Raw genomic sequence first — 27,024 nt, 5'->3', positions numbered from 1 at the left:
TCACACATTGAGACCCCTTCTCATGTTTTTGTTCCCATTTCCCTCTCCATCCATCCCAATCATCTTGTTTTCCCCCTTTCCCTTTCCTATTTCAAATAAACAGATAAACATATATACAATATATTAGCTAACAAAGTCATATACAGTAACAATATGAGATAACCAAGGAACAACAAAAGAGAAATAACATAGTACATTAAGAAAAACAATCACACAAGATAAAGCTCTTGTTTCCATATCCTAGAGAGCTTTATATTTTTGAAGAAAGAGGATATAGGTACAGATTCAACAATCCCAACACAGTACCCTGTGCTTCCTTAATTTGGGCATTACATGTGCCTTTCTTCACATTCTTTCTACTTTTCATTTGGTGGCAAATGAAAGTAGACTGATTGACAACTAGAAAGAAAGAGAGTCAGGACCTGGTGGATGGTCTTAATTTGAGGATGATATTGAACCTTAAGACCAGGATCAAGTGCCAGAAGCCTAGTGTATTCATTAACAAGCAGACCCGCTTCTATTTCATTTCTACTTTTCTGGTCACCAAAAATGTAGCTAGACTTAACTTTACAGAAGGGTGGACCCAACTGCATTCTTGAGGGTATCTGTATGACTTTTTGGTTACATTGAGACCTACTACGTTAGATGGCTTTGCAGCCGGGGAGACCAACATCTTTTGTTCGTATTCTTTTCTGGCTTAGGCTAGTTTAGGAAAACAGAGAAATGAAATTCTGCAAAAGGCAGTGGGCCCCTGTGTTGACCTCTACCCTGTGAAATCTACCAGCTGCCACTTGTGGTCCTGTTCATGGCCCTTTCTTTGTCACCACCTCATCCTGAGTGGAGACAGCTGTGAGGCATGAAGGTAAGTCCTGACCCAGAACTTCTCATGTGCCTTTGGGCTGTTCTTCCTCCCACATGCCTCAGTTCCCACATCTGAACAAAGGGGGTACTATAGTTCCCCCAAACACTGGTGTGACAATGAAATCAAATGAGCTAGCTTTTGATAAATTGAGTTGTAAAGTTTAGCTCCCACTGAAAAACTTATGATGGCCAGGTTGGGGGCTCGCACTTGTAATCCTAGCTATTTGAGAAAGGCTGAGATCTGTGGATTATAGTTCCAAGCCTGCCTAGGCAGAAAAGACTTTAAGACTCTTATCTCCTAAGACTCTTATCTCCACCAAAAAGCTAGAAGGGAGATGTGGCTCAAGTGGTACAATGCCAACCTTGTATGATAAAAGCCAAGTGAGACTGACTGATTGCGAATTCAAGCCCGAACACTGACATGAATAATAACATATCACAACTGCTTCTGTTCTGTTCTTCATCTAGTTTTCCATCCCAACCGTCTCACTTCCTGTGTTAGTTCCATTCACATGATTTTTCCAAACTCATCCACTTCAAATGAAGTACTCCAAATGAAGTATAAGGCTTGCTAGACTGACCTCAGGGCCTCCTGCTAGGGTAGTCTTGTTTGAGTCCAGAATGGCTCATTGTAGAAGTACCCTGAAAGGGGCCAGACTAATGTCTGGCTGATGGAAGAGCTGTCCAAACTTCAGAGTTAAATCTTAGGTGTTGGTAGAGAGATGTTGGCTCACTCTGTGGATGAGAAAAACAAGATACTTACTCAGGGAAATACGGTAGGAATCACAGTAAGCAAGGGCCAGCCTGAGGGAGGCAAATCTTTAAAGGAAAATTAAGATAGCTCCTCATCTGTCTCTCTGTCAGCCATTGATGGATTTAGCTAGTGTCTTATGGTGCTAAATGCTTTTTGACGGTGCTGGTGTCATGAAGGCCACTGTACCACCCCACAGGGGTGGGCTCCTCTGATGTGAAACTTTGGGAGGATGGGGGTGGGGGGAGGGAGAAGAGACTTCATCTCCTATGCACACAGAGCAGGAATGGGACAAAGATCCTTTTCTCTCCCCAAGTTTGCATTTTACCAGCCTGTAAAGGCAACAACAACAAAAAGCCCATCTGAAAATCAAGCCTAATCGCTCCCATCTGCTGCCATGCTGCTTCTCCTCGCTGCCTGCCTGGATGTTGGCCGCACACACTAAGTAGCACATTATTTTCGATAAGTTGTGATCATTTACTCGAAATCTACTTCTCTTTTAAAATGTCCCTCTGGAAACTGGAATCGGCATTTGAGAAAGCCTCCTCGGAATGAGAATACCTGCACTCGAGTTCCAAACAAAAACAAAAAGTTAAACCATTTGGCCATCAGGCATTGTACGTATTCAAGATTTCAGGCACTTGACTCTGTCTGGAGGTGAGGAGGAGGTACCACGGGGAGCTGCCTCAATGTCACTCGCCAAGGCTGAGACTCCTAAGAAAAAGCACAGGAAAGAGTAGGGCATGGTGGTGCATGCCTGTAATCCTAACTACTTGGAAACAGATAAGAGAGGATTACAGGAGGGAGAGGGGAGAAGAAGAGAAAGGAGGGGAGAGAAAAGCAGATGGGGAGGAAGAAAGAGGAGGGAAAGGAAGGGTAAGGCACAGTGTTGAGCCAAGAGAGTCAGGAGATGATGATGCTGCAGACCTGTCCTCAAAGCAAAAGTGGTAATTACCCCTTTATGTCAGGACATCAAGTCAACAGATCAAACTAGAGATTTTTTTTTTCTGGTTCTGCAAGCCAGAGCCCCTAGTCTCATCTCCCCTGTCCCCATCAACCCTCACCACCAGGGTTTCTTACGGTATGCCTCCTGTTCATGATGAGAATCTATTCCTGCCATTCTGCCATCTGTACTTCCCTATCAGTCCATGGTTTAAGGGTTTTACAGGTTACTGGAAGCTTCTAAGAAGCAGAAAAGTCTCCCACTGTACTGTCTCTTGTGGAGCCTGTGTCTGAGCGACACATTAGCAACATGGTGCATGGTTGGGTGGCTTTATGGAATGAATGGGTCATCCTGCAGTCTCACAGAAGGTCACGACTGACCCAGTATGCAGTGGCAAGATGGATGTCGCAGGTGCCATTTGTAGTTATGGAAAAGGGAAAGATGATTGACCTGTGCTCCAAAATGCACCTGAGATACATTGCACAGTGTCCTTTGAGTGGGAAACTGTATCACCACAGTGTACAGGTGATTTCATCTTTGGAAGGATCCTCTTGGGTGATCACTCCAACCCTCTTTATGTGAGCTGCTCAGTAGCCTGGCTCAGCTATGAGCTTTTATTGTAGCATAAAAGAACATCCTGGGCAGGAGTTTGGCCTAGTGGTAGAGTCCTTGCCAAACATACACGAAGACCTCGGTTCAATTTCTCTATACCTCATACACAGAAAAAGCTGAAAGTGGTGCTGTGGCTTAAGGGGTAGGGCTCTAGCCTTGACAAAGCCAAGGACAGTGCCCAGTGCCCAGGTCCTGAGTTCAAGCCCCAAGGCTTACAAGAGAGGGAGGGAGGGAGACAGGGGGAGAGAGAGAGACAGAGAGAGAGAGAGAGAGAGAGAGAGAGAGAGAGAGAGAGAGAGAGAGAGAGAGAGAGAGAGAGAGAGAGAGAGAGAGAGAGAGAGAGAGAGAGAATCTTAAATGCAGAGAAAGGTTGCTGGCAAGTTGTGGAGATTCAGCCTAAAGTTATTTGTTAGGACTTCATCTCACTTTTCTCTGCATGTTACATTTGCTTCAAGCTAAGAATCTTCTCATCATTGCTGAGATGGCAGATTGCTCTTGCTGTCTTCTACACATAAGTACCCCTCACTACCAATCCTGCCTCCACAAGGCTGTGTGGCATCTCCTTCTGTGGTTCCCACCCCAACCTCATGGCATCTTCCTTATCACAACTCGTAGTCCTGCTGTGCTTGGGTATGGCATCCCAAACTTCCCAGGCTTTCCCTAGGTCAACTGGAGCTCTCCCCTGTGGCCACACAGGTATTTCTGTGACTTGCCTTTAATTCTTAAATCTCATTCTCATTTCCTCTGTAATCCCCTAACCAACATGAAATTATCCAGCCTGATAGAGTTCCTGTATGTGTGCGTGTTTTTTTTTAACTCATATTAGCTTGGATTGGTTAAGCTACCACTGAGCAAACAAAAAAAAATGAAAAAAAAGGAAAATCCCAAAATAATATGACCTAAACAAAATACAGGCATACTTTCATCTTAGAGTGTAAGGGTGAGCATCTAGCTTATCTGAGGAGTATTAAGACTTCTGTTTGTTGCTGTTGTTTTCCTCTGTAGTGTGACTTTCAGTACCCAAACTATCTTAGTATCCATAGAGGCAGTTAGTATACCATCCATTGTTTCCTGTTCCAACCAGCAAAAAGAAAGAAGGTGACTAGCCAGGATTTTGTCACATTGCACAGTAACCTGGTCATATGTACCTTGCATGGAGGTAGAGAGTGTCTTCCCTTCAAATGTCCATAAATTCCACAAACAGTTAAGGTTCCATTTCCAAAGAGAGAGTTGTGTTGGAAGAAACTAGCACACACATCTTTTTCTTCTCTTGTACCAACATTCTTCAAGACCACTCCCAAGGCCATCCCTCTCGGAGGTCCCGTGGAGGGAGAGACACATGATGTGTCATATATCATACCTCCACATAAATACTAGCCTGGCGCTCAGGCATCTCTGCATATGTGAACTTGCGCTCGTCAGTGGTCAGTGGTGGCTGTCCTGAGTCCTGGGAACCATGGGATACAGTCAGTCCTTTCTTCCTGCGGCCTTGAAACAGAATACGCTGTCCTTTTCCGCCCCCTACTTCCACCTTCCGTTTTTTAGTCAAAGGATCATGATTCTTCTGGAGAGAGCCACCGTTTCTACAAAGAAACAGAAGAGCCAGAGGAGGCTAAAGCACTTGTGCCTCATCTCTAGACCACGTGGGTAAGCGCAATCATCAGCAGTTGCCTGCCTGGTGGCTTTAGAACTGGAGGTAGAGGGGACCAGGTGAAGGCTGCATTGTCAAGGACTTCCTCAAGGCCCATAGCTTATCACATGAGCAAACTCGCCTGTGAGTTATTCATCGAGTCTCAAACACTTGGAAAAGTTTCTTCGGATAACAAAATGATCTCTTTTAAACTCAGTTCTGACGCTGTTTGGACACTTAGGCGGGAAATAATAGTTCTGTAATTGGTGTGTTCGTAAGTTTTGTTTGGTGTTAGGATGGAAGCAAGATCACACAGGGGGTGCAGGTGCCACCACAACTTCTTTTAATAGTTTGAATATGGAATTTCTGACTTTGTCAGCAAGAGGATTGTGACTCCCCAGTCCCATCCAGAGTTAAAACTTCATCATCATCCCCCAAAGCATGCATGAATCTTTACCCTCTTCTGGTTAGTATCGATTATTCCTTTTAGTGGGGATTTGAAAGCAACCATGGAAGATTTCTAGGCTCATGTGTCTGGCACAGATAAGTCTTTTCTGAGCTAGTAGGTTTCTAGGAGCTTCTTTCTGCCTCCAGAGAGCTGCAGCTTCTCCTGTGCCCCTTCCAGGCTGGAAGACACTGATAAGAGTTTTCTGTCCCATGAAGACAAGGCTGAGAGGGCTCTAGATAAAGAGGAAACACCTTGGGCTTTAGAAGGAGGAGGATCTTTCCTTTCCTGTGCTTGGGAGAAGATCCAAGGAGGGAGAAAGAAGACACGATATACATTCTATGGGATCAGTAGATTTTAAATCATATGTCAAAAAACTCAATGGTCCAGCAACAATGATACATGCTCGTGATCCCAGTTTCTCTAAATGTGAAAGTAGGAGAATCATGGTTGGAGGCTAGCCTGGGTCAAGGTAGCTCACAATCCTTCTGGAGGCTCAAGTGGTAAAGGCTCTGAATTCAACCCCCAGCATTGCCAAAGCGGTAAAGAACAAAAAGAGAAAGCTACTCTTTTTAATCAGCCATCGTAAACCTACGAACACATACTTTGGTTTAAAAAAAACAAAATGCAGTTTAATTCCTGGAAGAATTAAGGTAGAGTTGGTATCCTTGTTGAAAGATGGAGGCACTGGGGTTTAGGAAATAATGTCACCCATAACAATCACACATCTGGCTTCACTTGGACTTACCCACAGCCAACTTCTGTCATGCCATGGAGCCCAGAGAACAGATCCCATGAGCATACTTCCATGCATAGCAGAATACAGCAAGAGAGCAACTTTACCATATCCTGCAAAGAACCAGAGAATGCTGCAGGAGTCTCTGGCTAAGCTGCAAGCCATTTTTCTCTTAAGGCAAAAGAGCACATTGAGAAATGTCTCCTGCTTTCTGTGGTCTCTCCCTGTGAGCAAATACCAGTATGGACAGAAGCTTTCATCTATACATAGGCCATATACAGCCAGCTTTCCATTCCTCATGCTTTTGCTGTATAAGCCGGACACTGCTCCTCGAGTCACCACATGCAATCCAGGCCTCAGCTTCCCCACACTAGTCCCATACCATCGCTTTTCCCTTTTTTGCAAACCACTGAGGATGGCACTCTAAGGCCCAAGTCCTTGTAAAGTTGTGCCTTCCTGCCATCCCTGCAGTGCTTCTCTTTAGGGAAAATGGGTTCCAAGCAGTGATACAAAGCTTTAGCTATTAAGGACCAAAGCCCCTCACCCAGGCTGCCGGCACCCATCCAGAAATGCAGGAGCCTGTTGCCCAGTGCTTCAGCTTTCTATGTGCCAGCTGGACCAGGGAGGCTCAGTGTGCCAAGCAGAGAATGTGTGAATGGATCCACGCCCGTACAGCCCCTGAGAAGAAGAAAAATCCATGTGACCGCATCGGCCAAAACCAACCCAGAAACAGGGATGACAAGAAAGGAAAAAACAAACTAGTCTGTTTTCTAAAGAAAACCTTCAAACATAAACAAACAAACAAACCTAAATCATCTCCAAGTGTCGTATATTTTGTTTTCATCCCGTCTTCAAACTTTACACAGAGCTCTGTGCATGGCGGCTGTTGGCCAAATGCGAAGAATCTTCCATTTCCTGGAAAGGCTACTCTCATTTTGAAAATCAGCACGACCAGGACTCCCTATAAATGCTCAATAAATATTTTTGGGATGAAATCTTGAGGACCTACAGCTAGTTGTAGGTTGTTGATATAACTGCTGAACAAACCAAAGTAAAATGTTGGAAGAGTTAATGGTATTTGATCTTCAAAGCAAATGCTTCAGAGAAAGATGCTTTAATAAGGAAACTTTGATCTAGACAAAACCCGACCTTTGCTCCTGGGTCATTGAGATGCCAAGAGACCGCACATCAAAATCGTGCTGGGAGTCCAGTGAGATTTAAGTCACTTAAAGATTTGAGGGGCTGGGGGGTTTCTCCATGTAACGAGGATGGAGCTCAGTATCAAGATCTTCCCTTGGTATTGGAACATACAAACTCAGGAGAGAACTGCGTGTCTCATACTCATCAATGCGTCTATCTGACAGCTCTCCACCATGCTGAGCTGTCAAATTCGGGAAATCCAATGATTGATCATTTCCATTTACTTGTTAGACAACTCTTTTAAAAATAACCAAAATGCACCCCCCCACACACACACACATACTCCCAATCACTTCCCCATTGAACAAACCTTATACCGAGAATTAGCATGAGGAATGTCTATAAACATTGCCCTTGGGTTCCAAGTAGCAACCAATGAAAGACTTTAGCCCCACCTTTGGCTTAGAATCCAGTTACAGCGTGTTATATCTCATGTAGACAAGTTTCCAGCCTGGAGATGTTCATTGTGCTTATGAGCAGTGTGAAAGGAATCGGAGGAAGGAGAGCCATGTATCCACTGGGGTTTTCAGTAGGAGGCCTACAACCGGGGCAGCTTTTAAGAGCCCAGCTCATTCCTGGCACCTGATCTATGTCAGTAATACATTTCTAGAGCTGAGCCTTGGTGACAAGGGCCATTGGTGGTGACATCATATGCATAGCTCATTCGCTGCCGCCTGTCCTGCTGTCGGCCCACACAGCGGTTCTTCCCCACGTACACGCAGACCCTTCCCACAGGTAACATAGACTTACTGGAGACATACCAAGCTAAGTCCGTGCAGCTCTGACTTAATTGCTAATCTAGTTTGGCCTGTTTAGAGTTGTCAGGTTTGAAAAGGCAGATGTGACAGGTTTTTGACGTGATTATGGAAGAAGCGGCAGAAAACGCTTGCTGGCTCTGCTAGGACTTAGGATTGGAATGTAGCAGGGAGGGGGGCATGTGGGGTGTGGGGGAAGGAAGGGCTGCATAGAGGGAACTAGCTGCCAGGCCAAGAACAGTGGCCAGGCCTAGATTTGTCCATGTCATCCTCTCGTATCCTTTTTACTTCCTTCTCTCTTAGGAGATACTGAATCTGATCCAGGCACTGGTGGTTCACACCTGCAATTTTAGGTGGTTGAGATCTGAGGATTGTGATTTAAAAGCCAGCCTACACAGGAAGTGGACTTTTTTCTTCAGTGAACCAGCAAAAAGCCAAAAGTGGAGGTGTGCCTCAAGTAGTGGAGCACCACTTTTGAGGGAAAAGGCTAAAGCTAAGGAACAACACCCAGGGCTGAAGTTCAAGTCCAAGTACCAGAGACGGGGTTGGAGGGGAAGTACCAAAAGTCCAGGTCTTCCATATCTCAGTCATTGTGTCAAGAGGGCAGGTGCCTGGGCCATCTTGAGAAAGCGTGGTCATGATGTACAGCATGCCTGGTGGCTCAGGGGCTCGAGATTGCATTTCTAGATGTTTCTATCAGGGCAGGTTTCGTGGAGAATAACTCCTAGCTGAGATTTAAGATGCAACAGGACTAGGAACATAGCTTTCTTTCTTGAGAGGGAAGAGCACATTGGTTCAGTTCATCGTGGGGCCATTAGTAGAAAGGTATAAGGGAAGAGAACCACATCAGAGGAATTAAAAGAAATTAAACGACCAATCTACAAAGAACTTGCATCCTTCCTTTCCCTCTCTCGCAGCTGACCACTTAGGCATCCCTGGAAAGCAGACATGAAGGCATTGTCTGTTGTACGCCTGTGAGCTTTGCCTGGGTCTTGTTTGTTCGATTATAGAAAAGTTATTTTTGCCTTTATAATCTTCAGTTCTCTGTTGTGTAAATTTGTGGCATGGCTCAGTGTTTTCTAAGGGGGAGACAGTTCAGTATGTGCAAGTGCTTTGTGGACAAGTTAAAGGTGTAACTAACTCAAGGCTCAAAGTGGGCACTTTGCCCTGCTTCTCAAACTTCAAGGGCAACCTACTTGTCTAAAAACTGCAAGGGCAGTCCAATATCTGTCTTCAAAGTTCTGTCCCAGTGGGAGATGGCAAAGCAGCTTTGGTATGAAGCGGAACAAGCTGCAATGTCCTTGTCAGAGAACAGACTCAGCATTAGGGTCAGTGGGCAGCGTATGTAGAGGGACATACACAAACCCAGGCTGCCTCTGCCTTTCCCCAATTGTCTACCTCTTGTCTGTCTCTTATTCTCTGACCTCAGTCTCAGATCCTGTAAGGGATCCTGGCCTGTTTTATTTACTTACTTACTTACCTACTTATTTATTTATTTATTTTGGGGGGGGTTGGAGAACAAAACAAAAAACAAAAACCCCACCCTGTAGGTCTGCCCTCCTTCCTCTCAGCCTCCTAGCCCACCAATGATGACTTGAATGTGAACAGGGGCCATTCCCCCAACCCTAACCTGGACCCTGAAGCCTGTGGGACCCTCCAGGCTAAACTTGTCCTTAGTAGGGAAAGAGTGCCCTCTAGTGGAAGCCAGCTAGAGCTGCTCCAGACCCTTGTAGCTCAACCAAGGACCCCAAATCCCTCTTTCTGACAGCTCTCTAGCTTTTGTTCTTAAGCGTGCCTTTGGGTTAGGTATGTTTTTCTCCTTTTGTGAAGAAAACCAAAGAAGGACAAGCAAGAGAGCAACTGTGAGAGCAACTCCAACCGTGCTGTCACAAACCCTTATCTTGAGAGTTTACCAAAGGATTAACTCCCAGGACTTGTTATGGCAGCAGATGGATATGGCCTCAGAGTTGGTGACAATTTCTCTATAAATCACTTATCTGTCTCCATTGGCCTCTCCCATGAAGAGGTAGATTCATGAGAAGAAAACACCTTACTCCATTCTTTAAGAACTATTTCTGCATGGGTTAAATTATCTTCCTATTGTAAGTAGGCCTGCCGGACTGTTACCACCTTCTATTAATGGCATATATAAGGGTTTGGGCCCTTTAAAATCTTTCAGGAAAAGCTGTTGGGCTGAGCAGGCCACAGGAAGGGGAGGGGAGCTCTGGATACCCATCAGGGAGGTGGAAACTTGATCATTTGTGATGGCTCAGGATTAGGTAACAGCTCTGCTGCTTGAAATTGGATCTTGGAGGATGAGTGTTAACATCTCTGGTGTCCTGGCAAAAGGTTCATTTGAGTCTTGCATGGCGCTGCAGAGATAAAAAGGAGCTTTTAAATAATCATTTGGTCTCCTACTCACCAGAGTGCTGGCTTCAAGCAATAAATAGGGTAACATCAGTTCTGCTTAGATGCATCACCCATTTTCATTTATTAAGTTAATGTTGGTGGTATTTTTTTTTTAATCCCATGGACTAAACGAACAGTTTCCGTATCAGTGAATCCTAGCACGTTTTTTACCATGGCATATTTAAATTTTCTTTGTTCTTAATAGAAACATAAGCATATAGTGTGTGTGTGTGTGTGTGTGTGTGTGTGTGTGTGTGTGTGTGTGTGTATACATACCAGTATTGAGGTTTGAACTCCAATCCTATTAAATCTTAGAAAATACAAACCTCATTTTTAAAGAAGTGTTTATTGAAAAGACTTACAAAACGATTTGTTTAAAGTAAGCAAAATTCTAACACCTTCATTTACTCTCCCCCACCCCTTAAATAAATGTCCCCTTTATTCTTGGAACAAAAGAATCAAGGTATGTCATCCTAGTGCTGCAAACTCTGAGTCTTTTCTGAAACTTCCCAGCAAGGAGGCCCTCGTTCCAGATTCTAGTGTCTTCTGCCAGTCCTACAGTTTCCTTTCTTGTTTTATTTTATAAATTTTAACGTCGAGAAAAATATTAGTTGGGCAGATGGAAGAGTTTGTGCAGCATAGTTTGCTTTTTCTCTGGTTGTGTGTGTAGAGTGGCATGCAGGGACAGGTGAACACAGCCCAGCCCAGAAGGAACAGGAAGAGAGAACACACCCAGTAAAAAACAGGCACATGGGTGATGGTAGTGGTGGTGTGTGCAGTTACTTACTTGCCTGATACCTGGAGGAAGCAGGACCAGAAGTCTATTCTATAGGAATCCATCTCTCTGCTTCCCCCCACCCATTCTGTCTTACCTGGAAAAGGGAAGGGAAAGGAGGGGAGGAGAAACTTTGCCGAAGTACATGATCACGCTAAAATGAAACAGTAGCTTATTAATTTTTTTAAACTTTGTGATTGGTTCCATGAATATCTTTATTGATATGGCAATTAAGATTCACCAGGCCAACGAAAACATCCATTATTCCCACATACATGCAGATATACACAGATACACACAGATACACACACACACACACACACACACACACACGCACGCACCCACGCACGCACACGCACGCACGCACACACACCATCTATCCTAGAGAGCTAGCTAGACCAGGGAGAAGCTGTTGTATCAAACATAAGAAGGTCAGATTCTTAGTGCCTTTATGGCCTGGGAAGCAAGAAATGTTTGCCATGTTCAGTTAGCCTCTGTCTTTGCCAGATATGGTGTATTCTTCAGAAGTCTTTGGAGATAGAAGTCACAGCATTCAAGTGCGTTGAGTAATTTTCAAAGATCAGCCAACAGGGAAGTTTTCTGTCATCTCAGGAGCCTAGCTGAAGGAAGATTTCATTGATAAAAGAAATTCACAAAGCAAATCTCTATGGTCATCTCACTGTCTTCTTCCCACTGAGGCAACTTTATTTACATGTAGAACATTATGTTTTCATGTCTGAGAGAAAGAAAGAGATGTTAACTGGGACCTAGAGTGTTGGCTGTGTAGAGTTGTAGATTGATTTTCTCCATTCCTCTTTTTTTTTCTCTTCCATATTTCTTTCCAACTTCATCAGGGAGAGTAAATTAAGACCTGTGCCTTTTATCTTTGGGGCTCTTTCCTGCCAATGCTGCTGGTGCACTGACACAACTTTCCACTTGACTGTCCTGTGTTGCAGGAGAGTCATGCCCTAGTTTTTCTTCCAGAACAGGAGTTATATTTCCTTCAGAGCAACTTTCAAGGTCGGTGCCTGTCATGCACACAGGAAGCCAGGAGCAGGCGGGCATAGTCAGCAGTGCTTGCTGCTTTATCTGTGAGACAGTGCCCTGAACATTGACCTGTCCCACTTGTATGGAGCTCCTATCACCATCCCTGTCACAGCTCGGGGGACAGCTAGCACAATCCCTGTCCCCTGAGGGCTCACCAGATTCACCTGCCCTGAAACATCTCTAGACTGGTTGCTCTGGTACTATCTCTCCACTGGAGAAAAAAGACCCTGCCACCTCTACCCTGAAATGGGAATGAACAATGCCCTGGTCTGCCGATAAATACTTCCTCTTCATTCCTATGCTATGCAAAATTCTCTTCACTTTTTTAAAATTGAAAATACTCTTTGTGTTTCCTCTCAACCAAGTCTTGGCTGCTCATAACGAAACTGGATTTAGACAACTGATTTATTTTATTGCTGATGGTGTGCACAAAGTAAAAATATGGTGTAGCTCTTCTGTTAGTTTGCTAAGTCACTTGATCCTTCTCAACCCATCAACCACCCCCCACCACCACCACAAAGGTACTAATCAGCTCTCAAGGCCAGAAACAGTGGCTCACACTTGTAATCCCTGCTATTTAGGAGATGGAGATCTGGAATATCATAGTTTGAGGTTATCCCAGGCAAATGGTTATCAAAATCCTGTGTCAATCACCAAGACCAATATGATAGTGTGTGTGTTCCTTTTGATCTAGGACTCCATTCTCCCAGAGCACCAGCTGGCTTCTTGGAATTCCTTGAAACATTTCATAAAGAGCACCTTACCCCTGGTCCCCACAAGAATGAGCCCTTGTTATCTGGAACAGCTGGGTCTCACTTTTTGGAACTACATGTCCTTTCTCCAGGACCAATTTGTTTTCCTGCTGTTTTACGCTTCTGCGCTCCCAGTTAGTCTAAGGAAAGAGATTAAGATTTCATTCTATTAGCTGGATTTACTGAGCTTAAATTATTTTGTGAGTAAAAATAATTTAGATTAATCAATGACTAAAAAGAAAGTCAATGAGGGGGAAAAAAAAACCCACAAGCTCACAAAGATCTAAAATAAGAAATGAAGAAGGAAATGCTTTTCCTTGAATTGAAATTTGGCAGTTTGAAGACAAGAGTGAAAAGTCATATTCTATGATAAACCTTTGTACGGTTTAAACTTTTTTTCGGTATAAAACAGACAAATATAAAAGTTCCCACTATTTTTAAACTTATAGCAATGATATTTAAATACTGTCACATGATTATACAATTCACACCGTCCTCCATTTCCAGAACTTTCTCTTTCTCAAGCAGAAACCATCCCTATAAAAGCTTTAACTCCCGGGTGCCTTCCCTCAGTACCTGGTACTCTGCTATTCTAAGTACCTGTTCTGGGAGCCAAGTCTTGGATCAAGTCTCCATGTTGAAGGCATCTCACCCTCTGGATTCCTCTTCTCAGCTCATTTTTTAGCCATGAGACATTTTTTTTTTTTTTAAGAAAATGTGTTTGCCTCGGTGTGACTACTAACGCTTCCTCTTCTCTGTCTTTTTCTCTAGTGTTGAGTATCCGGGGGGCTCAGGAAGAGGAGCCCACAGACCCCCAGTTGATGCGACTGGACAACATGCTATTAGCGGAGGGGGTGGCTGGACCTGAGAAGGGTGGAGGGTCTGCAGCGGCGGCAGCGGCAGCGGCAGCATCCGGAGGGGCAGGCTCCGATAACTCGGTGGAACATTCCGACTACAGAGCCAAACTCTCACAGATCAGGCAAATCTACCACACGGAGCTGGAGAAGTATGAGCAGGTAACCACAGCTGGATGCCATGGTGGCCTTTATGAAGGAAAGGTCAGGCCGGGCTTTTTCCACGGGTGGGCATTCTTGTGTCCAGCACATCCTGCCTAACCGCTGAGCCCCTGACCAAACTTAAATCCACAAAACCCCTGGTCTTGGGCACTGAAAATCCAGGCAATCAATGGAGATAAAGGATGACTGTGTGACGTCGTCAAGATGCTTTATGTTGTTGAATCTAGGGAGGCCTTCTAGTTGTCAGTTCCACTTCTTGGAATTCTAAAACTGAAGCCAGGGATGGACTGCATAGGGTTTTCCCAGAGTGCATGGATGGGTTTTTGCATTTTCCCTCTGGCCCTCCTTTGTTCCTTATTTAGGATCATAGGAGGCTCCTGGACCTTTTAGTTTCCCCTAGAATACTGTGGAAAAGAATATTAAAACATGGCCTCAAAGCCCAGCCCCTTACTCTATGCAAACAGCTCAGTGGAAAACAAGTTATATCTCCTCCAGTAGAAAGATCTGAGCTTCCCTGGAAACTGTAGAAGTCAGACCAATCCAGACTCCAGTCCTGTAACTCCATTGACAGGCACCAGGACTGTGTTCTACACACTGCCTGAAAGCTGAGGGCACATCACAAGGAGATATGGGTTTGAACATAAAAATCTTATGTGATTTTTGTGGCTCCAGGGATTGAACCCAAGGCCATAATCATGCTAGGCAAGAGTATTAGCACTGAGCTACCTCTCTTGCCCATATAAATCACATGAAAGGAACAATAAGAAAACTTGAATTACTAATCAACCTATAGAAGGAAAGTATTTTAATGATAATACCATTTTTCTCTATTATTAGAGACACTTCCCTTCCTATCTTCATCCAGCAATTCTGTTGCTGTGGTCACTGAGAAATGCAACTTTAGGAGTCCTTCAGCATCATGTGCCCTCAGATTCTATGACAGAGTCTGATTCTAGAAGAACATCAAATTCAGTGTTTGTCCTTTAGCTCAAAGGTTCTTATTATTAGCACAATGTCTGGCCGACCCCACTTTGTAATAACAGAGTGAGGACACATGTGTGTACTAGCGCAGTTACACTGTCCTTTGTTTCCTCCTTGTACTAGGTTGTTACACCAAAGGCAGGATGTGGATAGAAATATTCTCTTCTGAAACTTACCTTGGAAACCTACCTATTCTAAATATTAAAGGTAGAGGGAATTGGAAACTAAAGGCAGAAACCCTGTCTGTGTAAACTAAATGGTAGAGGTGTATCTGTGGTGGGCATCTATATTTATTAAACTTCGAAAGTACAAAGTATCACCTGATTTATATGAACTGTTTCTAGTGACAAAGTGGATATGGCTTAACACATACTGGGTAGTTAATAATTTATTAAAATTAGTTGTGCTGTTAATGATAACAAATAGCAGAAAGTAGGGAAATGGTGCCATTAACCTTTTAGCTAGTGTGTCTGAGAGATACATCTTCTTTGTTTTTCTCTAACATTTCCTCACTGGTGTGTGTGTTGCAGGGGGAGGAAGGCTGCTTCTTTACAAAGTAGGAAATCTCAGTTAAGTAAATGTCACTCTCTACTTTGGTAGTACCTCGATGAAATCACCAAGTGAATTGTTTCCCAGTTGATTCTGCTGTTCTTGTTTTATTTTTTAGGACCTGCACAATAATCAGCTATCATAGCTCCACTCAACCCTAGTCCTCCTCCTCCCCTTCAAAAAATCCCTGTCTGAATTAGGCAGTGTTTCATCCTGAGGTTATTAAATAAAGAAGCTTCTAAAGACTTTTATTAGAAAAGAAGAAAATTGTCTTATTCATTAAGTGGGATTGGTAAAACACTTTTTCAGCACATCAAGTTGATAGCTAAGATATTTAAGAGCAAGTATATTTTAGTGGATAAAAATGTGGTGTTGGGACCTGGAGTTCTATTCTAAGCACTGTTTATAAAAATGAGCCTCTTGTCCCATGGCAAGGGTCTCCAGATTTTATAAATCATGTCCTTGGAGGTACTGAGAAGGCTAAAGTACAGGTGTAGACTGAGTCAAGTTCATTCAGTTCAGCTAGGAGAGCTTTGAGATTCCACTTACTTCTTTGCATGAGATGGGAGGTCAGATCTACTGGAACAGAGCCCAACATGAAAACTGGTTATCTAGCCTACGTAAGCACACCTAAACTTTGAACTCTAACAATATTCTCTAAGAGGTTACATTTTGGGTCCAGACATGGGAAATTTTCTTTAAGATATCCCTCTACCCAGCCAGGACAAAGTAGTTCCTGTCAAAAATCCTGGCAGTTTAGTAGGTAGAGATTGGGAAGATTATAGTTCGAATCTTAGACAAAAAAGTTTGTGAGACTCCACATCAATGAATACAAAGGCCTGGTGGTATGTGCCTCTTATCCTAGCCAAATGGAAAGCATTAGTGAAAAGATCCTGGTAAGCCCTAGCATAAATGCAAGACTATTTTAAAAAAGGAGGAAAGCAAAACTTAAAGGACTGAGTGCTTACCTAAATTGTAGAGCATCTACCTAGCAAATGAAAGGCCATGAGTTCAAACTCTAGCACCACAAGGAAGGAAAAGAAGGAAAGAAGGAAGAGAGGGAGGGAGGGAGGGAGGAAGGAAAGAAGGAAGGACAAAGAGAGGGAGAGAGAGAGAGAGAGAGAGAGAGAGAGAGAGAGAGAGAGAGAGAGAGAGAGAGAGAGAGGGAGAGGGAGAGGGAGAGGGAGAGGGAGAGGGAGAGGGAGAGGGAGAGGGAGAGGGAGAGGGAGGGAGGGAGGGAGGGAGGGAGGGAGGGAGGGTGGGTTGGGGAGAGGGGGAGAGAATGTGAAATATCCCTGCTCTGTGGGGGCGCATCTTAGTTTTGGAACATGGCTCTCAGAAACCTTCATTCCATGAGGATTCTAATTCACACTTGAATCCTAAATACTCATATTTCTGCCAACACTCTGAACACTTAGCTTCACAGATACCATCCAGCTTCTGGTGATGCCAAGATTGGGGCACTGAGGATGAGTTGTATAGAGTTTGGGTACTGAAAGTGTTGTGCCAAGATTGTCCCATGTTCTGGGAATGACCCCCTTCCCCCCCCCACTTGCTCAGGGCCCATGTACTTGAACCCCAGGTGGCAACAGCTTGATGCTCAGTGGTTAGACACCTGAGCGCTGATTAATCTTAAAGCGACCGGTGGTTTGAGTTACCAAACAGCCAATCAGGTGATTTTAACTATGGAATTCCCCTATAAAAGCTGTGTAAAATTCTTCTTCAGGGCCTCTTAGCGTTGCCAGCTACGGGTATGCGGAGGTCCGAGTCTAGACTTGTAATAAACGACCCTTGTTTTTTAGCTTTGACTGTGGCCTCTGGTGGTCTTTTCAGGGTTCTAGGAATTCGGGTACAACAGAAGTATCTGGAAATCCAAACGGTTGTGTCCTGTCCATCTAAAATGGATGTGGCGCCCTGGCTGTCTGCACTGTGTTCCCAAGCAGCTGTTCCACAGCTGCTTTGTGCCACCTCAGCAGTGGGGGAAAGGACTCCACTGTCTGTTTAATGCAGAGCAGAAAGAGCCTGGGATAACATGTCCTGACTACACATCAGATACTGGGGAAAATGGTTTTCACCATAATGAAGCACATTATTATTAGCTGAACACTGTGGTGTTCCAGCTGAGAACCAGAGTGCCGGCAATGTCCTGCCTCTTCCCCTTCAGCTCCTCTTCCTTTTAAGTCTGGAGGAAGTAGGGAGCATTTTCTTTTTTTTTACATATAATTTTGTAATTAATAGAAGGGTTACATTATATTCATTACATTCATTATGTGCATTACTTCACAAACATTGATACCCTTTCTCGTGTTTTGGTCCACATTTCCCTCCCCCATCCTTACCCCTCATCTTGTTTTCCCATGGGGATCATTTTCTCCCCAAACACAACTGGGATGCTTGCACTGTGCCCTATGTCCTCAGAACTTCTGTTAAGTCACTGCTGGGTTTTCCTTGTTCTAAAGCTTTGTCCTACAGAACTGGAGGCTGGGTTGGATATGGAGTGGTCTTACCTAGAGCACTTTTCTAAGGGGAGAGCAAAATGCTACATGAACCCAATGTGTGGATTTGTCTTCAGTATACACCTGCAGAATGGGAAGACATTATTCATTTATTTTTTGTTGTTTACGTATAGTTGATATACAGAAGTATTAAAGTAGTATTTATTTGCTGGTTTTTTCCTACCAAGAGTAACACTGACACCTGGAGAAAATTATTCAGTCAGGATAATAAACAGGTTGCTCAGTTACCTGTGTTTCAAAGGCAGATTTGAAACACAGGCACAGGTAACTTGCGGATTTGCAGAGCCAGGCCCACAGGGCTCACATGAAATAACACATTGACTCTCGATTTTTTCCCTACAAGCTAGAGTTCACATTCCCATGGACCAGAACCCAGGCAGCCTGTGCTGTATCCATGTCAATATCTCATTCCCATGTGCATGCCATTGTATGTACACAAGAGCAAAAGTAGTGTGCCATGTGTAGAGGGTTGGGAATGCATGAGTAACTTCCACTCTCAGGTGGATAAATATGATATTAATGAAAGGATTTGACCACATAGTCAAAAAGACAGGGTTCAAACAAACCTAGTGCAGTAGCTGCTTCTGGATATGTTCACTCCACCAGCCAACTAAAAAGTTCTTAAGGAACTATTCAGTGAGCACACCCTAGAATTGTTACTCCTGCATTATCAGCACATAGGAAAGTCTATAAAAGAAAACAACCATGACCAACAATAATGCAGTGTCATCAGCCACAAGTGTGTTTCTGCTGTTACTGTGAAGTCAGAGCCATATCTATGAATCCTTAGTTATTCCGTTCCCAAAGCCTCATTTGGTCTTTTTCATTACAAAGCTAATACAGTACTAAGGCATTGCTGTTAACTAACCAGTGACTAGACATTTTATTGACTATCCGCTAAAAAAAAAAAAATAAGTGTAGGTGCTAAGCTTAAAAAGAAGCATAGTAGTTTCCAGAGAAGTGAGGTCAGACTAGAGCCCCTGGCTTGGCAGATGCTGCATGTAGATCCTAATCCTGCCTCTTTCTTTCATGCTGTGTATCCAGGAAAAAGGCTCTTCCCTTCTCTGAACCACAATTTGTCTAACTTTACTTGTGAAGTGGATGGCATATCGATCAATCTGCAAAGATGCTTTCTGAAACATCTAAGTTATGTTCCAATGCTACTTCTATAAGATTCCAGGAGAAAGGTGCCCTTTGTATTGTAAACAGACAGAATCTTCACAGCACATGAGGACCTTTTGAAATAGCACAAGAAATACAAGAATGGCAAGAAATCTCAGGGAAGAGTTCTCAAAGCTTTCAGTTCCATGATTTCTCTCAAGTTGTTTGGCTATTTATATATCTCCAAATTGAATATTTGATAGTTCTACCCAGTCTAAGACAATGCTTTTGATGTTTGACTCCACGTCCTGGCTGTTAAGTTCTGCAGCTTTGCACTTAAATCTAAGTTCTTGCTTTTCCATGGAGTAAAATCATGGGGAGCAAAGATTAAAAAAAAAACTACTAAGAGTTGTCTTTCTCTTAACAAAATTAAAATCATCGCCAAAACTTAGGAACCTCTAGGGCTAAAAATAATTTGTAGGTAATCAGCCCTCATAAACATTGATACTGGGGGTTGAACTTGGGCCTCCCATTCTTCATCGGCATTCTTGTTCATGGATGATGCTATGCCACTTGGCCCACACTCCCAACCAGAATTTTGCTGCTTAATTGGAGATATAACCTTGAATAGTTTTCTGTCCAGACTGGCTTCAAACCATGATTCCCCCCCCCCCCCCAGATCTGAACCTCCTGAGTAGGGTGGGTGACCAACGGGAGCCACACGTAATGCCAGCATCCGCTGGTAGTAATTTATTCTATCCACGTGGCTTGAGAAAATGAGACCGATGGAGAAGCACAAAGACGAGTAAGATGCCTTCTCCTAGGCACATAGTTACCTGGAGGTACTCTGATGTGGGAGCCATGTGGTTTCAAGTTTTATCTCTGGGACATTACTGTGAATTAAGACATTCAGTTGAAGTAAACAGAGATTCTTTTTAAAGGAAAAAAGAAAAAGGAGGCGGGGGCGGGGGCACATTGCCAGATACCAGTGGCTCAAACCTGTGATTCTCACCCTTCTGTGTGTCCTGTCCTGCCACTGCAGGCCTGCAATGAGTTCACCACTCATGTGATGAACCTTCTGCGCGAGCAGAGCCGGACCAGACCCATCTCCCCGAAGGAGATCGAGCGGATGGTGAGCATCATCCATCGCAAGTTCAGCTCCATCCAGATGCAGCTCAAGCAGAGCACATGTGAGGCCGTCATGATCCTGCGTTCCCGGTTCCTGGATGCGCGGTAAGTGCTCTGGGACGTGGCCTGGAGAGAATCAGCCAGAGAGTCTGAGGTGTACATAGGCCTGACCTTCTCCAGAGGCTCCAGTTTCATCACATGGGAGGCCAAACCACACAGTTGCCCTAGGACAGACAGTTTGGGAGTCCGAATCAACACCGTGACTCCTGTGGGGTGAGCAATAAGGAAGATAGCCATTGATAAGGTGGGCTGGACCTTTTCTTTCCAAAGCTGCCTGCCTCTCCTAGCTATAGGCCCACAGTCTTCCTACTCTTGTGCTACAGTGACACACTCCTTACAGGAAAATCTTGAAAGACGGAAGCTTTTCCATCCTGTAGGTAGGCTGAGAGTATATTCACTTCATGTATTAGATTACTAGGTGCCAAACCCTGGGCTAAGTATTCTAAATATAAAGATGAGTAAGAGGTATTTCTTGGGTATACCTGGGTAAGGAGGTGGCTAGATATGAACTCATCTGTTTTTGTGTTTGTGTTTTCTGTTTGAGTTTTTTAAACCTAGTATTGTTTATGATTTTACTTGTAAGTTGAACACATTCAGTTGAAGAAAACATGGACAGAAAAATTAAAAAAAAAAGACAGGGAAAGAAAGAGAGAGAATTGGAAAATTGAGTCATTGAAATCAGGAGACAAATATCAGTAAGATCCAAGCTAGCCCAGGACAAAATAACGTGGCAATATCCCACTTTAGTAAATACAGCCAGGCATAGTGATTCACATCTTTAATCCCAGCTATGCAGGATTGTACTTCAAGGCTAGTTCCAAGGAAAAACTCAAGACAGAAAAGAAAGAAAAAATAATACAACTAAAGCAAAAGGGACTAGAGGTGGCATGGTACAAGCAGGAGAGCGCCTGCCTAGCAAATGCAATGTTCTGAATTCTAACTGAGCACTGCCAAAACCAAAGCTAAAAATTAAAAAAAAAACAAGTGAGAACAAAGAGCAAGTGATTAAATTTGATTCTTCCTTCTCTTACTCTGTAAACCATGGGTTTGTGTGAATACCTATGATTTCTTTTCAGTCTGCTCTCTAGCCTGTATGATGGTGTTAATTATATCATTTCCTGGGTCTAGAGGAATATTTTAATACTTGAACTCTTAAATGAAGTTCAGTGCCATTATGCCTTGTGACCTACAATTTATTGTAAATTGGTTATCTTTTAGGAATACAGATATCATCACTCATTATTTCAATTCTTGAAAAGAATCCCAATGTATGACTTTTATTATGGAATGCTAGATCAAATGATGGCCCAAATATCATTTTATAATCTCCAGTTTTGTCCTTATTTCAGTCAGACAGAAAGATCATGGCTTCTCTTGGGCTTTTATTCATCGCTGAGATCATGTATTATTCAGCTGTCCCACCCATCTTTCTCAGTCTTTACAACTGTAATCTTTACTGTCCTTAGATCTCTTTAAAACTCCATGGCGTCTTCTTCCACCTCTCTTTTTACATTCACTGTTGTTCTGCATTGTGTAGAATACCCAATGAAAAGGCCAGCTAGCAAAATGTATCTCTGGGTCAATGAAATTCCATAGAGTAAATCAAGAGAAAGTAAAAACGAAGTCTGCTTTTCTCAGATGGATGCAGTGGTGATGGAGAGGGAGGAGCAAAGCCACCCTCCAGGAAGACCCTCTGTGCCTCGCAATCTGGTGCCAGCCTGGCTTCTGTAATTCAGCCCATTCTGCACAGTGTAAAGTGCAAGTAGCTGGGAGCCTCTCTGTCCAGATCCTTCCTCTGGGCTTTAGCCACCACCAGGCTGCTTGTGTTGCTTCATCCCCATGGCAACTCTCTTAGTTAAAATGCTGGACTTGGTATTTATGTTGGCAGATACTGAAAAAAGAAAGAAAAAAAGAAAAAAAAAAAGAAATGTGGAATCTAGACTGGGTGCTTTTTCAAGAAGGACATGGGAGAAGAGGGTGGAGCAGAAGCATTGTCTGATGGCATTTCTCTCTGCAGCAGTTTCATTGTGCCCAGTTGAAAGTCACACTGTAAACGACACAAAGCCAGAGTAGCTTTGTGTGCGGCTCCTTTCACTTCCACCAGCTTTCTGCATAGATGGGTTCCATTGGCACTGGAAAGACCATCACACCAACACAGGGTCTTTTACTTGCTTTGGCTGCAACCTTTGAATCACTGTATCGAGCCAAGCTTCATTGTTATATTTCCCTAATTTTGTCCACATATTTATTATCAATGAGTCACCATCACACCAGTGCTTACCCAAGGCTAAGCAAAATAAATGTTGGTCCAGACTTCCAAACTGGGGAGTTCATATTGCTTTTTCCAATAATTGAGAAAGCTAAACAAACTTTAGTAAGAAAGACAATTCATGTGTTGCTCTGAACTAGGAGGCTGATAGGCAGGGCCTCACTTAAAAAAAAAAGAAGAAAAGTTCATGGAAGATAAAGAAAATACAAGGAAGACTTGATTTAGTAATAGGATTACTCTTATTATCCCTTGTTATCTAACAGGTATGTAGAGGTGACTGTCCCTGCACTGTTGTGGAACACCCCTTGCATTAGCTTTCTATTGCTATATAGCAGATTACCACCCATTTGGCAGCTTAAAACAACCTGGGGAGCTGGGAATGTGGCTTAGTGGTGGAGTGATTGCCCAGCATGCATGAAGCCCTGGGTTCAATTCCTTAGTACCACATAAGCAGAAGAAGTCAGAAGTGTGTTCTGGGGCTCAAGTAGTAGAGTACTAACCTTGAGCAAAAGAAGCTCAGCAATAATGCTCAGACCTGGGTTTATTATCTTGCAGGTCTTTTCTGTTGGTGGTGGTCAGATGTTTGGGGACAGCTCTGCTGGGTCTTCTGCTGCTGTTTTGATGAGACTTGTCCACAAATGATGGGGGACAGATCCTGAGTTACTGGGAGCTGAGGCTCCTCTAGGCTATCTCTCTCCACAGTCTGTTGACAACTTGACTACTCGTTTTCTTCAGGAAACCAGCCAGAGGAACACAAGGAACACCACATACTAAGACTTTAACCACATGTCCTTTCCTGTTTACTTAAAATCCATTAATTAGTACCTAATCATAGGGTGGTTGCCCATCATGTCCAGCATCCTCTAGAGAGAGTGTGCCCACCAGGGAGAAGCACCTTAAAATTCTGCCCACCTGACCTCTAGGGGGCCGCTTGGCCCTCAGATTGCCCTCCTGTAGACCCATCCCATCTCTTTCCATAGTATCAACTTAACTGTGAGAAAAGTTTATTTAGGATGACAAATAATATTTTGTAGTGAATGAGAAACATTTGTATGCCCTCCAAATTATTTCTGAGCAAAAGCTTTCATCATTTGTCAGCAGCATCTTGTTGGAGATAACAATATCATCATTAACAGTTGATTAGAATTATACTTGTTTGCTTTTCCCCCAAAGAAGAAAATGGCAAAGAAGAGAAAAGGACATTTATTGAAGTGTCTTATTCTCTCAAAGGGTCCATTTTTCTTTTTGTAAAGTGAAGATGGTTCTATCTACACGAATAAATAAGATAATATGAAAAACAACCTTAGTATGGTATCTGGCATGTGGTATCCATACTATAATTCCAGTGTAATGATAATAGGACTATTTTACCTATGTCAGTATTACATTCTGAAATGATCAGTGGCATGAGTAGATCTGTGGTTCAGGAAGATTGCTCTAGTGATTCTATTAAAGAGGAGCTGATTTGGAAAATAGACTATAGGGGACCATTGTTGAAGATGGGTGTTTCAAAGGAGAGCACAAGTTGATGTACAAATGCTCAAATAGTAGAGATATATTTTTGAAAAATAGTTTTTCTAGCTATATTGGCTACCTTCCAGCTGCATAATAGTGTCATGCAGTGAGTGACCACTTCATCCAATGACACAGATACAGAATGTATCCCTATGAGCCCTATGGGACCCTGTGAGTCATGTGAGATACACAAGCACATCCAAATCTGTTTCAAAAATAACAGTGACAACAAGTGTGGAACAAAAGGGTTAGACTTGAGAGGCCCCAACTGGCAAGAATTACTTTGGCCCAGAATCTGATGAGAGTAAATAAGTAGGGGGCAGGGTAAAGGTGGGAGGGGTTACAGATCCAGGGACTCACATACTTTAGTGAGTGAATGAATGAATGAATTAGCAGCTATGATGAATGGTTTCTATGGTAGTGTCATTAAATATATGTGAAGCAAAATAGAACTGATCTGGGTGAGAGGCAGTAGTTTAGGGACACATTGTTTTGGAAGGGATCAGGAGTATGCAGTGGTAAACAGGCCAGCAGCTCTTAGGAGAGCTGCAAGAAACAATTCACTGGTAAGCAATTTATGTCTACGATGTGTTTCTCACTATCACGTCCCATCGGCCATAACGCCAAGGTTTTCATCTCTAAAACACCCCATGTCTCCATACCATTTAATTAGCATCCACATTTCTTATGGCAAAAATTGGGATATTCCAATATCCTCGACATATTTGGTTGGCTAGAAATCACAAATGTTCACTCACTGAGCTGGCAGTTCTTCTAGCAAAAGTAAAGTGACCCAGGTATCTCAGTTAGTATCCCAGTTAGAGGGGAAAACCTTATTGTCAGAGTTGGGTTATTTTCACTACATTTCCCAGAACTCTGAAAAATCCCTGTCTTAGGATTTCAAAGGCCCTAGAGTCAGACAGCTACTGAGAGATGATCAGTGAGTCCACCAGAGTAGAGGAGGCCACCTCGGGAAGATTGCACATCACGAGAGCGAGGAGAGAGCCAGGAACAGCTGTCGACACCAGCCCCAGCCCACCAGCTTGTTCCAGAGAGGCTTCTTTTGAGCTCAGTTGGAAGAGTCCCAAAAAATACACTGCAACGCTAATGCAAACAACTGAGTAAAGGATCAGAGGCTCTCCCAATTAGGGAAACCTTCAGGGCCCAGTTTCCCGGGCCTACAACAACTGTCTTTAGGCAAAGAAGCAGTAGCCAAAGGTTATCTAAAGACAACCTGGAGACTGTATCAGGCACTTGGCTATGTTCCTCAAATTCCCATTGTGCAAGAGCTCTTTAACACATGCTCACTTTTTACTTGGGCTTTTTAATGGAGTCTGCCCAATTTCTGATGCTGGGTGACCCAGAAACTCAGCATGATTTGGGGAGAATGACTTGGACTTGGCATAATTTGGACAGATGTGGTTAATACCTGTGGACAGATGGTGTTCATCCGGTAAAATCAGGCACTTTATTGTGTTAATTAATCCAAGTGGGACCCTGAAAATACAATATTAGCTGAATTTCCTGTCTAGCAAAGCCATCCGTACTTTCTCTTGGCTAAGTTGGGAACTGCTATATCCTGATACAAGGAGAGATGCCCTGGAAATCTTGCCTATAAGGAAACATTTTTGATAAAAAGCAACAAAGGGAAAAGTGCTAATAGAGCTCATTTAAAGATGAAGGCATCACAGCAGCAATAGGGGTAGAAGGGTTTTGCAAGGAACCTAGAAACCCCTAGGCAACTCCCCCCAGCTAGCCACAGGCCTTAGCTGCAAGGAACAATGAAGTGATTCTCACTTGAAATTAGTTCAATTAACACTCCCCCCACCACCACCACCACAAGCAGAAAAATGCTTTTATTCAAAAAGTAGTTCTCTTCCTTTTGCCAACCTTGTAGTAGGAAGAATTTCTGTGGGCTTTTGTTTTACCACTTAGCAGCTGTTCTTGTTAAGGAAGTGCCACTTCTCTCCTTTTGAGAAAGGTCAAGGCTTCAGGGGTTAATTTCTCTCACTTCCCTGCCCTCTTCCCCCAGAAGTCTTTTTAAAATGTTTGCATGCATTTGCATAGGAATTGAATAGAGAGAAAATGATGACTTATTTTTAACTTCTGGCTGCAAAGCCTCTGGGTAAGGAACCAGTTTGTGTAGAGGTAGAGGCAAAGTTTGTAGTCAAGCTGACCTGAACTAATACCTCCGATACAGCATACCAGTTGAGTGACATTTGAACACATTTCATCATTCCTGAATAGGAATAGCCATGTCTACTACCTAGTAGGAAAACTGAATGGCTGGAATTGATGGCTAGGAAGAAAATGATGTAATGGGTAGAATATAATGGGAAGAACTCTCACCACTCAGACCTAGTGTTTTCCATGTGCTGAGAATGGCTTCCTTTCTCCCTTTTTCTCACCCCCAAAAGCTCAGTATGACTTCCACACTTCCAGTTGAAGAAGCTGAGGCCGAGACAGTTAACACAAATTATTTCATATTATTCAGGTAGCCTAGGATTCCAAACCAAGATGGCCTGAATAGGGAAACTTCATGCTTTATCATTGCTCAAATGTGGTTACCACTTTTCTCTGCAGAGAACAATGAAATACCAAACAAATGATTTTCTTGGATTAGGGCTCCAACCCACTTTTGCAAATCTCTAATGAACCCTTTACTTAAAAATGGATCCCAAATGTAATCCTTCTGTACAATTACTTAAAGATAATAATAAAATGATAAAACTAAACATGTCCCCTCCCAGTCATAGATGCTGTTCTTTCTTTTCATATTTGTTAAGTGTGATCTTTTTTCTGTGGTTCTCTTTCTCTATATGAAGACGGAAGAGACGGAATTTCAACAAGCAAGCAACAGAAATCCTGAATGAATATTTCTATTCCCATCTCAGCAACCCTTACCCCAGTGAGGAAGCCAAAGAGGAGTTAGCCAAGAAGTGTGGCATCACAGTCTCCCAGGTAAGAACTCAG

General features: G+C 43.3%; 1 protein-coding gene across 6 annotated transcripts in view; it reads left to right on the top strand.

The window, feature by feature from the left end:
- Pbx1 (PBX homeobox 1) overlaps nt 1-27,024 on the top strand; it is a 287,783-nt gene that overhangs the window by 196,525 nt on the left and 64,234 nt on the right. For all 6 annotated transcript variants that reach the window (XM_090340578.1, XM_090340576.1, XM_090340574.1 and 3 more), the window contains exons 3-5: nt 13,688-13,932; nt 20,122-20,312; nt 26,877-27,012. In XM_090340578.1, the coding sequence (XP_090196704.1) occupies nt 13,688-13,932; nt 20,122-20,312; nt 26,877-27,012 (572 nt within the window). The remainder of the gene's footprint in view (nt 1-13,687; nt 13,933-20,121; nt 20,313-26,876; nt 27,013-27,024) is intronic.

This window comes from Megascapheus bottae, chromosome 10, assembly GCF_031878675.1.
Source record: "Megascapheus bottae isolate mThoBot1 chromosome 10, mThoBot2.hap1, whole genome shotgun sequence".
Classification (NCBI taxonomy): Eukaryota; Metazoa; Chordata; class Mammalia; order Rodentia; family Geomyidae; genus Megascapheus; species Megascapheus bottae.
The sequence above is the reverse complement of the archived record's forward strand: the minus strand, read 5'-3'. Positions and strand labels throughout refer to the sequence as shown.